A 16,457-nucleotide genomic window follows, 5' to 3' on the forward strand; every position below is an offset into this window, starting at 1 on the left:
GCAAGAACACACCTGATCCAACATATCAGCTGTGTATAGACACTTCAGTTGACTGAATAAGTCAAGTCAGGTGCTTGCTTAGTTGGAATGAAAACCTGCAGCCACAGCGGCCCTTTACTGGATCAGTTTGAGACCACTGGTTTAGACAAAACTCTGTCTTAGTGATCTGCAACAGCCACAGACAGTGGATTTTTTTTTTTTTTTTTTTTTTACGGAGCATTTGAATTATTGATTGAAATGCATCCGGTATAATTTACCAACCCTAGCTTGATGTATGCATGTCATTAAATTTGACTGATGATTTAAGCAGGTGATCTATATAAACATTCATCCCTTACACAGTTGTCATAAACAGAGAAATTAGCTTTCGAGCTCAAAACCATTATTTGCACCAGGCTTTAAATATGTTTATTTCCGTTGTGAATGATGGCTTGTTAAATACGGAGGTCTGTATATATTCACTCAGTTTTTGCCCCGGAGGCTGCCGCTTGGCTGTAAACTACACGATGAACAACAACCTGCCACCTCTAACACTTGTTTTCAGATGAATGCAGCATCTCATCAGGGATATGTAAGCACCTCACTGCCCCCCAAAAACACATTTTACATTTCTGTTTGGCTTAAATGAAGAATGTGCTATCCAGTGATCTTTTAAAGTGTTAACAGGCTTTTCTCTCCACTGTTTACCCGCGCTTCCATGTCTTTATGTTCAGCTGACAGCCGCCTGTCTCAAGCTCCACACACACAACAGTGGTATCAATCTCCTGATCCAACTCTCAGCATGCAAACTACCCGATTTCCCTCACAAACTGCTCATTTTATGACGTGAAATTAAAAAAAAAAATCAACACACTGAATACTGCTGCACACAATTAACATTCCACACAGGTTGAGCGGGAGAAGGCCGAGGGATAAGGCATGTTGAGAGGTGTTCGCTTACGCAGTTTAAACATACTTAAACAAAGGTCGATCTGTCATCTCCGACTTTCCAGATAATACTCCGCTTCATGTAGCAGAACTGCAGCATTGTTACTTCCAGTCAGTAAAGATAGCAAGTGAGCAAAGATGCTCATTGGTTTTCGTGATCCACTGTGGATTCGTCGAGGGAGCTAAACTCTAAATGAACTGGAACAATTTTGGCACTGAGACAGTGGAAAGCAAATAACTCACAGTTCATTTCATTATCTGCTTTTTTGAGACAAATCAGTCACTTCAGTGCTCAAAAAGTAAAAGTGGAATTTGAATGACCCGAGAAGACATGCAGCAAAATGTGAAGCACTCACCAGTCTGTGTGCTGATCATCGATGACCAGCAGGATCTTGGGCTTGCGTACGACAGGTTTCGGTGGCTGACTGCTTCCTGTTGAGGCCCCTTCAGCAGCTGCCGCGGCTGCCTTGGCGTGTGCAGCGGCAGCGACGTTCTGGGCCATCTGAGCGCTCTTCACCACGCTGGAGAAGGAGCTGAGGAAGCTCCCTGCGCCTGAAGTCGGGGCTGGAGCCGGGCCAGGAGCCGGGCCGGCGGCCGGGCCTGGGCCTGAGCCCTGGGCCGGAATCGGGATGCTCGGGGGCTGCCGCCTCTCTGTGGCCGGGGAGGCGGGAGAGGAGGTGGATGAACCCGGAGGCGTCGGCCTCTGCAGATCCATCATGTAGCCGTTGGGGAGGTTGGCCACGAAGCTGCTGTCTGACAGGCGCCGGCGGAGGTAGTTCATGGTGGTGGGCTGGTGGGTCAGTCAGGCCAGAGGAGGTGAGGGGGACTAATGCCTGAAATCCTGCAAAGGAGGGAGAACAGACCTGTTCAAACCAGACTTACAATGCTTGTTTTAATGATAACAAGTCACCTTAATGCTGCTCGAGTCACTATATTTATCATTGATGGAATGTATCTAAATACATTTACCTAATTACTGTACCTAATACAATTTTGACATACTTATGCTTCCACTCCACTCCATTTTGGAGGCAAATCTTGTACTTTTTATTCTACTTCACCTATTTATTAACTTTTGCCACTGATTACTTTTCCTATTACTTGCAGGATCAAAGTAAATTGGCAACATTTTAATACATTTATTTGATAAGTAACTGGATTTAAATAAAACGCTAATAACAAGGCGAAGGCTGAATAACGAACCTCACCGGCCAGTCAGAAAATCAGTCGAATCATCGTATAAGTTAAGTTGCTTCACTACATTTAATATCAGATAAATTTAGACATGGGTCTTCGAAGTGGGGGTCCTGAGAGTTACTGCACATGTGCTGCCAAATGAATGTGATTGAAATGATTTTTCTTTATCAATATTTTTTCAAATATTCCAGTAAATCTGAAAATATACAATAAAACAACTGTCCACTCGTTAATTAGATGACAAAATGATGAGACGGGTAAAATTATAAGACCTGACCCTAACCTGTGTAAAACACGTGTGGGAAACACTGCTTATTTAGCGTTTTAGCCTCTTTCAGCTCGTTGCTGTGATTTTCAGCCCCGTGATTTTTGGTCCACTCTCACAGCTCCTATCAACCTTGCTTGCAGTCGCACCACACAGCTTTTTCCAGCTCCAGTCTTTTTCTGTCCCTTTAGCGACCCAACATTGAATTAATGCATGGATCTCTCAATACTCTGTTTGTGACGGATTCTCAAGTGAGTGAAATAATCTGAGCATAGCCTAAGCAACCACAGAAATCATTTCAGGATATTAGAAAAGATGGAAACTGTTACACATTACGTTTTCCTGCATCCTGAGCTTCACACTAATAAGCAAACACCTAGAAAATTCTAAACTTTCAAGGCCAACAAAAGCTGCCGTTATATTGACAGCTTGCACTAAAAGGTGCTACAGCGAGGGTATGAATCCGCTAAACCTGATTTGCATAGGATTAAGTTACCCATGCACGGTGGGACAGAAACCGCTGGCAAATAATTCAGTGACACAGCAGTGATGATGCAAAGTTGGGAGCAGTGATTCACCGCTCATTCCTTTGTGAAGCAGATCGAGCTCGCCGGGAGAAAGGAAACGGTTATGTAACACATGGAACCCAGCGTGGCAGAGAAAAGACATTCAAACAGATTAGCTATCAAACTGCAATGAAGCAAGCATCCTCAGCAGAGGAGGGGGGAAGAAACCCTTAAACCTGATTAAAATTAGGCCGCTCTCATAGCAAATGGAGCTCGGATGAGATGAAAGTGCATTTCTTAGTGAGGCGTCGCGTCTCAGGCGGATGTGCCCGGTGTTTGCGGCGGTGTTCTCGTAGTTAAAGGGGGGGGAAGGAGGGTCTAACAAGCCCCGCGGCAGGAGGAAAAGGATGTGGGGCAAATGTTTCATCTCGACAAGTTAATGTAGTCAAACAAATCCCCATCAGGAAGTCTTCTAGAGAGCGAAAGTTGTAGCTTCTGCCTGAGCATCTGCAGGCGAGGCGCTGAGATCTGTGAGCCCCGACCTCTGAGCTCTACAGAGACCGAAGTACCATCAGACTGTTGGAGCAGCAGTGTCATGACGATTCTTTATCCAACGCAGTAATGCCATAGCCACAGGAATTCCCTTTTCTCTTGCCTCCCTTGAGAGACTATATAGAAAACATCAGCGAGGGTGGACAAAATATTAGAAACACCTCTCAGTATAGTGCAATAGAGATCAACTGCAGCGAAATGCCTACAGCCTCCAAAACGATTGGAATCGATCTCTATTTAACCGTGTCAGTTGTCGGTGTTCAGCATTTTTCTGAGTATCAGTGTTGGGGATTTTTGCGTTCAGATGAAATAAATGCATTTAAAACAGCAATACTTTTGCTCTGATGCAGCATCCCCTCTCTGTCTGTGGTCCCCACTATGTGCGCTCACTCAATGCCCCGCCCACAACACTATCTGATTGGTTACACGTCACAAGCAAGAGCCACTCAACACTGAATATTCTGACTCTTCAAAGTGACTGTCTATTTATATATTTACATCTTTATTTTCTATTTTCTTGTGACACTAAGATTTGTATTATTACTGCAAGTGTACTGTATATCCACTCCGATTACAGTTATCAGTTTTTCTCGATTACTAATAATCCGTGTCAGTCCTAAAAAAAATAAACATATCGTTGATCCCTATTCTAAATAAAGTGAGGCAACATTAGCATCATTTGCAATCACGCTTTTTGCAAATCTAAGGCAAACACTGACATTGTGCTCTATCTTGGTTTCCACCAGCTCCTTAAGAGCATTTCTGGCTGCTAAATGCTGCACAGTGCCTGTCTGCTGTTTGCTCCCAGGCAGCATCCAACAAACTCATCAGTTACTAACATAACTTACTTACATAACTATGATTTACCCTTTTACAGCTGCTTGAAGTTAATTAACTAATGGATAATGCCGCAAGGCTGCAACTAACAATTATTTTCATCATCAGTTGTTGTGATGTTTCACATGTAAAAATAAATAAATAAATAAATAAAAACAATTCTCTTGAAGTTCATTTGTCCAACTGAAAACCTAAAACCTAAAGACCTCATACATGACAAAGCACCAATTCTGGAATGTTTGACATTTGTGCTTGAAAGGCAGTTCATTCCATTTTAATCTACTACATGAGCTTAATTTAAAACCAATGTACAGCTCTATTCTAGACTATTCCGTCTGCATAAGGTGCATGAATGAACATTTGGTGCTCTAGTGTGTGTCATCACGTACAGTGTACAGTGTATGTTAATGATAATAATGGAATATCTGGCACAGAGCACAGTTTGGCTCGGGAATGTGTTTTAATAATTTCTGGACACCAAAGCAGAAGATGATATCAGCCTTGCTACACAGGCAACACTTATTAGCAGAATCAATTCATTCTTACTTTGGATCACTACATGGATTTGTTGATGACAAAAACGAAGAATATGATCCCAAAAAACTGTTAACGCCTGAGTTTGGGCTATTTTGCCCAGGGGCATTACGGCAAAGCAGATGCTTGTTGTCAAGAGGAATAACACCAGGCTGGGAGATGTAACATGCCTTCCAGCGGGTGAGCAGCCCATCCTATCGCAGAGCGCAGCCGCTTCCCCCTGGGAATCATGCTTATGCGTCAACCACAACAAAGCACTTAAAGAGCAAACTAGCAGGGCTTAAGTCAAATTACAGAAAATTGCTAGAAAACAGGCAGAATATACGCAAACAGCGAGCAGGGGTAATTACAGTCACAGGGCTGCTGACTGTCAGCTCAGCCCTCTTTGTAACGGCTTGATCCCATTGGACAGATAAGGGGCTGTCTGCTGGAAATCACTATCTTTACACCGCTGGCACAGTCCCCACTTTCTCAACACCCTATAAGCTGCTTTCTCTCTGTGCCGGAGCGCATCTGATGCCATCAAATCCTTGAAGGGCTTTGCCTCTCAGTTCTCTGCGTCTTGTATCCACACTGGGGAGAAACCGCGGGATCCCACTGCTCTGTTACTGCTGACCTGGTGGCAAACACGACTGATAAGAGCTTCATGAGAGGCAGCGATAACAAAATGCGACATACAAACAGCAACGGGACAAAAACAACGCCTTTGGGTCGTCCACGTATTTAGGATCTTTCGGCAATCCTTTCGTGGTGCGAGTCCGCTGGGGGTCGAAGGAGTAGCTAGGATGTGGCTGATGAACGGTACAGTAAGCAGCATATGAGGGAAATATTAGAGAGGCCCCTAGAGAAGCCGTTAAACAGGACAGTGGCCCCCAGCAGTAATCACAGGCTGTGCTCTGTAATGATGGAGAGGAGCAGGATAATACCACAGCAGACTGCGGGACCCCTGCTGCCGCACGGTGTGTGTTGTGTGTGTTACTTATTCTATATTTAAAAATCTTGTCAGAGGCGAGGATGCAGCCTCACGGAGCGGGCGCTTCCTTTGGGCTGCACTCAAATTGCTCCATGTTTCGCATCCTGACTGTGAATCTGTCAAATCTATCACGTATCCTGGCTGTTCTGTGAATTTGCTCACCCAGAGCCTTGTTAGAATTGTTGACTAATTAGTTCAGGACATGCAGTCTTGTTATTCCGTCTCCCTGTTTGCTACCTTAAAGTGTTGAAATTTTGCAGTCGTGACTAATATACGGTTTGATAAAAGCGAACGCGCCAGATTATATCGGAGATGAGATGAGTGATGTGAGGCGCGTCGAGGGATTACTCCCCGAGGAAAGATGTGTTCCTCCGTAATCCTGAAGTTTCAGCCTCTTTCAAACACCCTCTCACGGCTTGTGTAAAAATTCAGACCATGTGTGTCTATTTTTGGAGGTGTGGAAAATTGAAGGTGCACAGTGGGGGGACGACCACTGTGGCACTGCTGTCTGGATTCTTACATGAGGCTGTGGTAGACGCGGACCACGTGAAGAAAAAAAGGCACTGGGCCATGGTCGTATAATCTAACAACCGGCACTTCAGTTCATTTGCATTAATGTATGACGTGCATCATTTCAAGAGAACATGGACACAATTTGGTGCATTTTGTATCGTCAAGTGTTTAAAGGATAAGTTCACCCAAAAAACAGCGCTGTAGCATTCTCCTAAACAACTGAAGTAGATGGAGACCTACACCCTCGATGCATGGTCAAGCTTGCGCACCCCAAACATTGTGAGCACATTTTTAGCTCGCAGGTTTTCAGCTTTAATAAGGGTTTATTCAAATCAACTGGGGATCTAAAAAATTCCAGAAACAGATTTTGATGGACCAACTGTATGGAGCCATCTTTTTTTATTTTATTTTTTTATAGTGTTTTTATGTTTTAAAACAAGTCCCCATCTACTTCAGTTGTTGAGGAGAATGCTTTTTTGCTATAAAGCTCCAGAAATGTTTGTGGACTATTAGACTTGGAGATGAGAATAACAGATTGTTAATTTTTGGGTGAATTTACCCTTTCTGTAATCTCTAAATTGCATTTGCTGAAGTTTGTTCGGTCACTCAGTTCCTTTCATGTGGCTTGCTTAGCCCATAGCAGTTACTGTTCAGTGTGTGTTTGGGTTAAATGGGGCTCTGTGGCACTTCTGTGTTCTGCTGGAAGTTGATCGTTCCACGTATAAACTAAATGATCGCTGCTGTTGCTCTTCGTTAGCGGAGCGGAGGGAGGCAGCGAGACGAGGCACGTTCGTTCGGACTGTCGTGAAAAAATCCCTCACAAAGAAATCCAACTTCCACAGGCCTGTGCAGGCAGCAGACAGAGACGGGGAAGTTCTCATTTTTCACGTCATATGGCAAACACAAAAGTGATTAATATATGTAAATTGTTACATATTGTTATATCAAGCCCCATTAAAGTTTAAAGCATTTGTCGATTAAATGTTCATTGATTTGACAGAAAATTGATTAGCTCCAAATTAACTTCTCTTTTCTTAGGGTTTTGTTTTTCACTATTTTCTGACATTTTCTTCTTCCTCTGCAAACTGAGCTGGCTCAAAACGGAAAACCCGAGACACTCCGCAGCTCCTACAGGTGCGTCACTGACAGTGTCCTGACCGGCTGCATCACCCGCCTGATTTGGCAGGTGCACCGCCCTCGACTGTATTGTATTCTACACAGGGTGGTGAAAACTTCCCGGGCGCAACACCGGGGCCGAGCTGCCATCCGTGCAGAACCTCCACGCCCAGCGGCGCAAACTGTTCTGGCTGCTGTCGTCTGGCAGGTGTTCCCCGCACCACCCGGCTCAGGGACCACTTCACCCTGCAGGCGGTGACACTGCTCAAGTCTCAAGCTCGTTACTGTAGTCTTTACCCCTGCACAACTTTAATGAATGTTAATATCGCTTTGCGCACATCACGGTGCACCTAATTATTTGTTTTACTACTGCTTACAAGCTGTTAAACCATGATGTAGCATATCAGCGCTCAAATCCTGCCCTACAACACAGTTTATTTATTTGATCTCTGCTGTGCACCAGTCTACCAATAAATCATATTTTTCCCAGGGCCAAAATTGACATCTCTAGGTTGTCTTATTGTCCAACCAACGGTCCACAGACTTTTTTTTCCTTTAAATGACCCAAAAAAAGCAGCAAATTCTCAAATTCAAGAAACTGGAACAAGTGGATGTTTGACATTTTGTTCACAAATGGCAGAAATGATCACGATAGACACATTTCTGTAGCTCAAGCTTACATAAATAATAAATCAATCCTAAATGTGTAACCAGGCTCTATTTTATGTCTTGTGTCTTGAACTGTGAGTATTGCTGGAGCCCTGGGAATGTGAATTTCCTTGCCAACGACTGCTACACTGTCACCATTGCGACGATGTGACAAATACAAGACAAAAAGAACTTGGAACGTGATTTAAATGCAAAATGAAGGCAGGAAATAGACGGAAAACGCTCTGAAATGTAGCATCACCTCAAATCTATGACAGAAAAAAAGAGATTTTACTCACTAATACCATTTAAAAACGCTTTTCTCACATATTTCCATATCATTTACTATCATGTGTTTAGTATTTAATGACCTTTCTTAATCTAAAATGATAATTGGCTTCTGCTTCCTTGGCCAGGCTCCTACAAGAACCCTCCTCACACCCCACACGGAGACAATAACACACACAGCGATTGTCCACTACTGGTGAACTGTAATGAGCTTAAAGGGATCAGTGTGTGTCTGCTGTGCAGTGTCACCACGAGCACTCAGACATGGCCTTTATTATTCATGACAGTCTGAGATGGGGGGCCGGGGGTGTGACCGGTTAGAGCCGAGGGTCTGGAGCCGAAGTGAGGGGAATTCATTTAAAGAGAGGTGGGAGAGCGGAGGGACCGGACTCTGGGCTGGATGGTGGCGTTTAGCCTGCCTTGAGGCATTCTGGGGGACTGTAATGAACGCGCGGGACCTTTCACCCGATGGATGCTCATGACAGGTCAGCACTATCTTGACATGCTACAGTTAAATCCCCCAGGTCAGAGCTGCTGTCACGGGTGTTGGTCCATCTGTCTGTACAACAATTAAAAGGTCCAGAGTGACCAGATCGGAGTGACGTTTGATGAGGGATGCACCGATATTGGAATTCTAGGCCAATACTGATGTTTAAAATAACAATTTGTAAACAATACATACGCCATACAATACATTGTATTCTCCCTTGAGTGTCAAAGAAACAAAGAAATCCTCTTTATAAAACAACAACTGACCGGTGAAAGCCTTACTTGCTGATAAGCTAAAGCCAGTCAACAAGGTGAATATCGACCGATATCGATGTCAGGCCGGTTAATTGGTGATTCCCTTCATTTGACGCAAACATTCGTGGTCCCCTGGGGATGATTCCTTTACAATATAACTTCAGATCCCTCCCTTAAGCGGCACCATCAGGCTGCGGAGGTCCCTCAAAGCTACTTTTTCTTTACCATTTGCTTTGACTATAAACGCTCCACAACCACCTCACTTTACACTCAACAACATCCCCACGGAAAATCACTCAAAACAGGTAGACTGCCACAGGCTTACAGAGCCTGTCTACGCTCTTCAGACCCTTTTTTAAACCGTTTTTTTTTTTTCCCATGGCCTCTTTAGTAACTCCGTCCTCACTGCAGGCTCTGAGAATGATGAAATCTTCACAGTGTTTTTGTGTTTCGCCTGCCTTGGGTTGCGTCCTTCCTTTTGCCTTTTGGAGATTATGTCGATTATTCAACCACCTACCGAGAATTTAAAATCAACGAATGACATTATTTGCATTGCATTGCTTTAAGTAATGTTTAGGCCTCTGGTTAGTTTGTCCTTGACTGTCTATGAGCTTATTTTGGTTAACAGGCATCGAAGGTGAATGATTTTGTTTTTCTCCTTTTGCTCCATGGTCAGGAGGAGGCTGAAGTTTTCTGTACTTTCTTCACAGTTTTTGGGCCATGGCAGCAGCTCCAGGGACGGTGATGATGTCAGACTGTCAGATCACCACTTATCCCAGGCAGAAATGTCTCAACTATTACATATTTCTAGATTACTCCTGAAAGGACAGCAATGAAATTTTGCACATTCATGGTCGACAGGAGGGCTTTTTTAATGACTTTTCCTCTCATCTTTCCTGACCTTTCCAACAATTTGGCATTTGGGGTTTTAGGGTAAAAATATGCTATGAAATGCTATGAGATTTGGTTCATGTTCCCCCGAGGATGAACTGTAATAACCGACTGACTGACTTTTCATTTCAACGTTGTCCAATAGTTTGGTGTTTGACAACCAACTGGCACAAAATCATTCCTATCGTCTTTAGCTTGCTAGCACGCTAGCACACTAAACTAAGATGCTGGTTAACATCAGCATGTAAATTTAGCTCGAAGCACCGCTGTGCTTTAATCTCTGAGTTTGTATCTTGTCAAGCCTGATTCCTACTCGCTGGTATTTCTGTTGTGGGCTAACAGGACGCACATTGACACGAATGCACAGACCAGTTAAATATTTTCCTGTTACACTGCATGTAGAGCTGTGCATGTTGCTGATGGGTGGATGTTATGCACTGCCCCTTGCTCCTGCTGTTCATCTCCAGCGGGTGCCAGCTTCTGCATTCTATGAATTCCTATACGTTCATTGCACTTTGCCATACAACGATCTGCTTTACAGCATCAGGTTAGCTACAGTGTTTCTGCAGTCGCTTAGCAACCCGGTCCTTATTTTACTTACAATCCTACAATGCATGTGGTGCAGGAGGCAAACTCGGTAACACTCTGCTCTTACTTTGCAGGGCACAGTGGTGGTAACATCATGACTCATCGTGGTGTGTCTAGCACTCTGCCACCTCCTTAGTGTTGCTACTAGGAGTGCACGAAGAGGCTAAACATCCCATTAAACAGAGCCTCCTAAAAGCTTTGTTCCAACACCCTGTCATCATATATTACTAATCTCAACATTAAGGCTCCTGCTTAAATAGGACGAGAGCAAGAATGTTATATTACAGTAAGTACAGTGTAGGCTGGCGTGTGCATCTTGTTAAACATGTGTACCAAGTTAGGATTCAACACATGCCATTAAATGGAAGAGATCGTGACACATTCTCTTTAGATCTGTTTTTCCCTATTTATTTCCTCTATAGAGCAACATTAGCCAGCATTGGACTGGCATATTAGAACCTTTTTGTGGGATTTCTCTAGAAAAATACCTAAAAGTCGAGTGACCTAAAGCCAAATAATGTAAGCTATCCTGCTAATGCTAGCTACATACAAAATCAGGCGCAATGAGCTTTAGGACGCTAAAGTTTGATGGTTTCAATCAAATGTGAAAAAAAATCAGTAAAATATTTTAAACTGCACTCTTCCATCACTGTGTGGGAGGTGACTCTGTTAGTATCTACAAACGTGAGGAAGGCCTACAATTTCACAGGAATAACATGCACACACGGCCAGACGGCTACCTAAACAAAGAACAGAGAGGCTCAGATAGCAAACACACACACAATCAGAATGAGAGCGACTTCATTTCCTGCTTAGAGTGCCATTACTGCACTACATCTTTACAAAGCAAATACGTGTTTGCTGCTATATTAAAGTTCAAAGTCTCATATGTAGAACTGGTCAGGGAAGTATGGGAAACATTACAATAAAACAAAGAAAATGTGAAAAGGAGGTTTTTCCGCATCAGTTCTCTGAACGGTTTCACCACAATTGCAATCAGCGGGAAAAACATCTTACTCAGAGGTGGACTGCACTCACAGAACAATACCTTGTAAATCATTATTACTGGTTTCGATTCAAAGCCAAGTCTTGACCTTTACGCGTTCTGTCGCCACTGCTGTGATGAGACGTCTCCAGCAAAGATGGCGGCCGGATTGTTGTGGGTGGTGGCCTGCTGCTTGTTTTAATCAGCCATCACGAAACTTGTAGAATGCCAGATTGGGAGACACTATTAGACTTAGGCTGTTGATTTCAGTGCCTGAAAACACGCTGTGACATGTTTCCAGCGATGCATCTATTTTAAAACACGGCTTCACAGGGCTTTTCAAACAAGAAAAGTGCAGCCAGTCGAGACATTAAGAGGATGGCGGAGACATAAAGTAATTATGATTGCAATACTTCGCCACGCACGGATCAACTTACAAAAACAATGGAGCTTAAACTGAGACTCTCGCCGCTTTCGGCACTTTGCCTGAGAACACACCAGGGATGAGAAAGCCATCCCCGAACTGTGAACCTCGACGACTGCGGTGACAGGACGCTCTCAGCGACACCACGGTCGCAGCTCAGTGTGAGAAAGTCTGCAGCAAACGACGCCGAGCTGGCGAGGCGAGGAGTCACAGCCGAGTCACCACGCAGTGACCTCACCACCCTTCTCACTGCAGACGCCACATTAATATCCACACACAGACAATGAGGCAGGGAGGGAGGGGAGGGGAGGGGACCAAACTCTGGCCTTTCGTTTCTCTCGCTCTCTAGATTAGATTGGGTTTACTCAAGAACAAAATGTCAAGAAACCTTCGGGTCAAGAGCGACTGGTCTAAGCTCAGGAAGCACCTGAGCGTTATTCATTGTTTGAGCCAAGTAACCAGTCATTCCACCGGACTGAAGCGCCACAAACCAGGAAAATAGCTACTGAGCAACGCCACGCCATGTTGGTGTTCGGCAAGTCAAAACAAAACTAGTGTCCTACCTAACACAATACATCATCCATTCATGTCGGAGTTATGACTAACAGACAACCGATGAATCATTTCCATATAAACAGCATCAGCAGCATATTGATTCAAAGCTCCATTCAAAACAAACCGGCCCCGACACGACTACAGCTGTTTCTGCATCCGAGTCTCCTCCCATCACAAACTGGACACTCCTCTCAGTGAAAGTCTGGTGCAGCGAGCCAGCTAATTAAGGACAGAAAGGTCACTGTTATTCAGCAATTTATCATTTCGCCAGAAAAAAAGAGGGGATCATTAGTGGCTGCAGGCAGCCTTTCATGCTGGGGAGCATCTGTTGGGAGACAAAACAGATAACTGGTTATGGAGGGAACACTTGTGTCTGCCTCCTGATTGCCTGATAAATATTTCATGGTGTTGATCCGACAGTATGCCGTCATTATCATCAATATTCAGAGCTGAGCGGTAACATGCATGCATTTTATGCGGAGGTATATTCTATTTTCGAGCGAAAAATGACAATAGAATGAATATCTATGTTTGTGCACAACAACTGAAGTCCATGTTTCATGCGTTTAAGTTTCTCTCTATGAGCTTAAATAGGCATGAATAAATACACAACAATCAGAGTCAGAGTTGAAAAAGTCACTCAGAAACTGCAGCCTAACCCCAAAAACATACTATTCTGATTCCAATATTACTAAATTCGGTTGGTGAACCAAAAAGGAGATATCATCTAGGCTCAGTTGAGTGCACAGCAATAAATGGTGGGCTCTAAAATGAAAATGCAAAAACTGCTCTAACTCTGTGTAAACTTTCATGTAAGAAGCCATCACTTACAGAGGGATGATTGGATTTCAATATGTGGGATTTAGGTGGCTCTAATTGCAGTGAAACTGAATAGTAATAATCATTATTACATTGGTGTATAGTTAACTGAAATTAAGAATAGTTGTCTTTTTATTACCTTTATTACCTAGCCTTTACATCTAAAGTGGGAACAGGTCCTTTTGCGCCATGTTTCACCGCTGGGTTTTAGCGTTATAACCACAGGGAGGGATGTGGCAAAGGGTTTAGTGTTGGTTGCATTCTGCAACCTCAACCCTAAGAGCCACCGATTCCAACACACTGGACCTATAAGTGGCAATTTTACAACCATCTTGTAAAAATGCAATCAGTAACGCTACTTCTACAATGGGTCAAACAACTACTCGAAGGCCTAGCATATGTGAAGAAGTCTCTCTCGGTAGCCTGCGGACGACTGTTAGGGTTAGGGTTAGGTGAAAGATGCAATGTTAGTTGAAAAAAATGACAACAATCAGCCATAGAATGTGAAGAAATAACAGTTCTGGCATCTATGTATTGTGTTGCAAAGATATATACTGAAAATACTATCCTAACCAGCAAGTTTCAGCCCATCCTGGTCCAAAGATCCTGTGCTAGCAGTGGAAACACCAACACTTCCCCAGAGCTCCAAGCTCCCGGTCCAAACTGCTAGCTAGGCTAACAGCAGCTACAATTAGCGGCAATACTCTGGTGTTACGCTGCCCTCTATTTGTTTTGAGAATGAATTCAACTGGATGCCGAATTCCTACGTAGTCCACCTTTTATGTTACAAGACTATATGCATTTCCTTGTGAGGGAGTCAGGTCGGATTTTCCACAACAGTCCTACAGGATGAACAGGATGCACGTTCTCGATCGCCTCATCTCACCGTCTCTCTCTCCGCTCTGCTAACAGAGAGCAACAGTAGCTAACGTTAGCTGGAGACTGCTCAGAAGTTCCAAGCTCCAAGTTTAATCTTTTGTATTCATTTTGCTTTCGCATTCATTTTGCTTTTGCCTGCCACGGTTGCATTTTTTTGGCGGAAAAAGCTCTAAAACGCGCTGCACGCTAGCTGGTCAGCACGTCAGCAAGTAGCTTGCAAACATAATGGCACATTCAGAAGTTAAAGAGCCAGATATTTTTTTGTTTCTTGCCAAATAACAAAAGAGAGTGCTGAACACGTTCAAAATTTTGTGTTCACATTTGCCAGGTGGGCAGAAACAGGACTCCAAATGAATAATAAGGTTTCTCTCAATAAGCTAGCTGTTGAAACAGGCAAATGTCGGCTAACATCCAACATGGCTAATATCCATTTGAAAAGTGATAACATGTCCCTTTCATCTTCACAGCATGTGGTGGCGCAATGAAATAAACAGATCATATCTTACTTGTAAACAAGTAAAATATTGTGTTAATATGTAAAATATTCAATATGGGTTGTTCTGCTTGGGCGCAGTTTGTAAAATAGGGGAAACAATATAAACTGGAAATGGTCTTGCAGGCAAAGCACTCAGAGTCCAGAGACACAATATTAGCTTAATGAAGGCTAAAGGGGATGTGCACACACACGCCTTATAATACGAGTAAACAGACTTTATGATCCCCCCGTCACAATCACGAAATGGATACACCCCCACCCCACCAACACCACCCCCTCCCTCGCCTAATGAAACGCTGAGCGGAGGAGTGACTGGACTGGAGGCTGCAGAGACATGGCTGAGGGAATCCCTGCACAAGCCCACTGTAGTACAATACCGAGCTGTCAAATCATTCACATCAGCCACACACAGAAAGAGAAAAACAAAACAAAACAAAACAAAACACAAACACTGACTGCGTTCACAGTTAAAATCCTCGTCTTATCCGGGATGCAATAATCACGAAGGGGGGGGAAGGAAAACCCGGAAAAAGATTCGCCTCGTTTGTGTTAAGCAGGTGATTTGTCCAATGAGCAGAGCCGGTAGCAGGAAACCCACACACGGAGGCAAATGCTGGAGACAAAACGTGGGAATGATGCTGGGGGAGAAGAAAATGCGCACATTCATTTACCTGAGCGGCTGTCAGTGATGAGCAAGGGGTCGGATAATGACTCTTTCTCTTCTTCTTCCTCTTCTTCTTTTTCTTCTTCTTCTTGTGATGCTGCTGCTTCTTCTTCTTCTTCTTCTTCTGCGCTCAGGTCCACGGTCCTCCTCAGCCTCCCAGTTAAGCCCCCCACTCTCTCTCTCTCTCTCTCTCTCTCTCTCTCTCTCTCTCTCTCTCTTTCCACAATGCATGCCGGGAACGTGAGGGGTGTAGTGAATTCATTACTGCAGTCTGTCCATGAATCTCATTGGCCGTGAGGGAAATTGAAGGGAGCACGTGAAGCAGAAAGAATCATGATAATCTAAAATTTAAACTGTATATGTTTGTTTGTTTTGTTTTTCTATCTCAACTGTCTGAATTGTAGCTACATAATAATTATCTCACATGCATGTGTGTTAAAATATACAGTATATTTCATGTCAAGAATGTTTTTGGCAATTACTCTTGCAAATTGTAGTATTATTATCATTTAGATTAGTATGCGACAGAAGTAAAATGCACATAGCTGAACCATGAGACCCTGTCACTGATACATAATGTGATCACATTTCATTTAAAGCTGTAGGAACTGAAAATAGTTTATATTAACATGGATGACTCTGTAGTTCCCCACAAAAACCTGAATGCTACCTCCCCCCAGCACTACACAACTGACAGATAATAGCAACTAGCTGGTGAATATAACGAAGCATTGGGCAGCTAATGAGCCAGATGTTGAATATTTACCAAAGCTAAATTTTGAACATTCATCTGGCGGCCAATAAACGACACAAGATGAATGTTAACGTTGGTCTTCCTGTTTGTCTGTTAGGGAACTGTTCACTAACACGTTCGACATGTCACCTTTTATAATGCTGTTTAATTACATATGTAAAGGCAACGATAACTGCTGCTAACTTTAGTTGGCGTTAGCTATTCAGCTCAGTTAGCAGTACAGCTAACGGTGCTGACTGTGAGCTCAGAGCAGCGGGGAAATGTTGGTTTTCACACTGACAGCAAGGGAGCTTTGGATAGGT

General features: G+C 43.6%; 1 protein-coding gene across 1 annotated transcript in view; it reads right to left on the reverse strand.

The window, feature by feature from the left end:
* LOC119032328 (synapsin-3-like) overlaps window positions 1–15,568 on the reverse strand; it is a 113,054-nt gene extending 97,486 nt beyond the window's left edge. The window contains exons 1-2 of the mRNA XM_037121378.1: window positions 15,409–15,568; window positions 1,284–1,768 (exon numbers count right to left, since the gene is read on the reverse strand). Coding sequence (XP_036977273.1) covers window positions 1,284–1,708 — 425 coding nt within the window. The 5' untranslated portion in view covers window positions 1,709–1,768; window positions 15,409–15,568. The remainder of the gene's footprint in view (window positions 1–1,283; window positions 1,769–15,408) is intronic.
* Window positions 15,569–16,457: the final 889 nt, after the last annotated feature.

This window comes from Acanthopagrus latus, chromosome 14, assembly GCF_904848185.1.
Source record: "Acanthopagrus latus isolate v.2019 chromosome 14, fAcaLat1.1, whole genome shotgun sequence".
Classification (NCBI taxonomy): Eukaryota; Metazoa; Chordata; class Actinopteri; order Spariformes; family Sparidae; genus Acanthopagrus; species Acanthopagrus latus.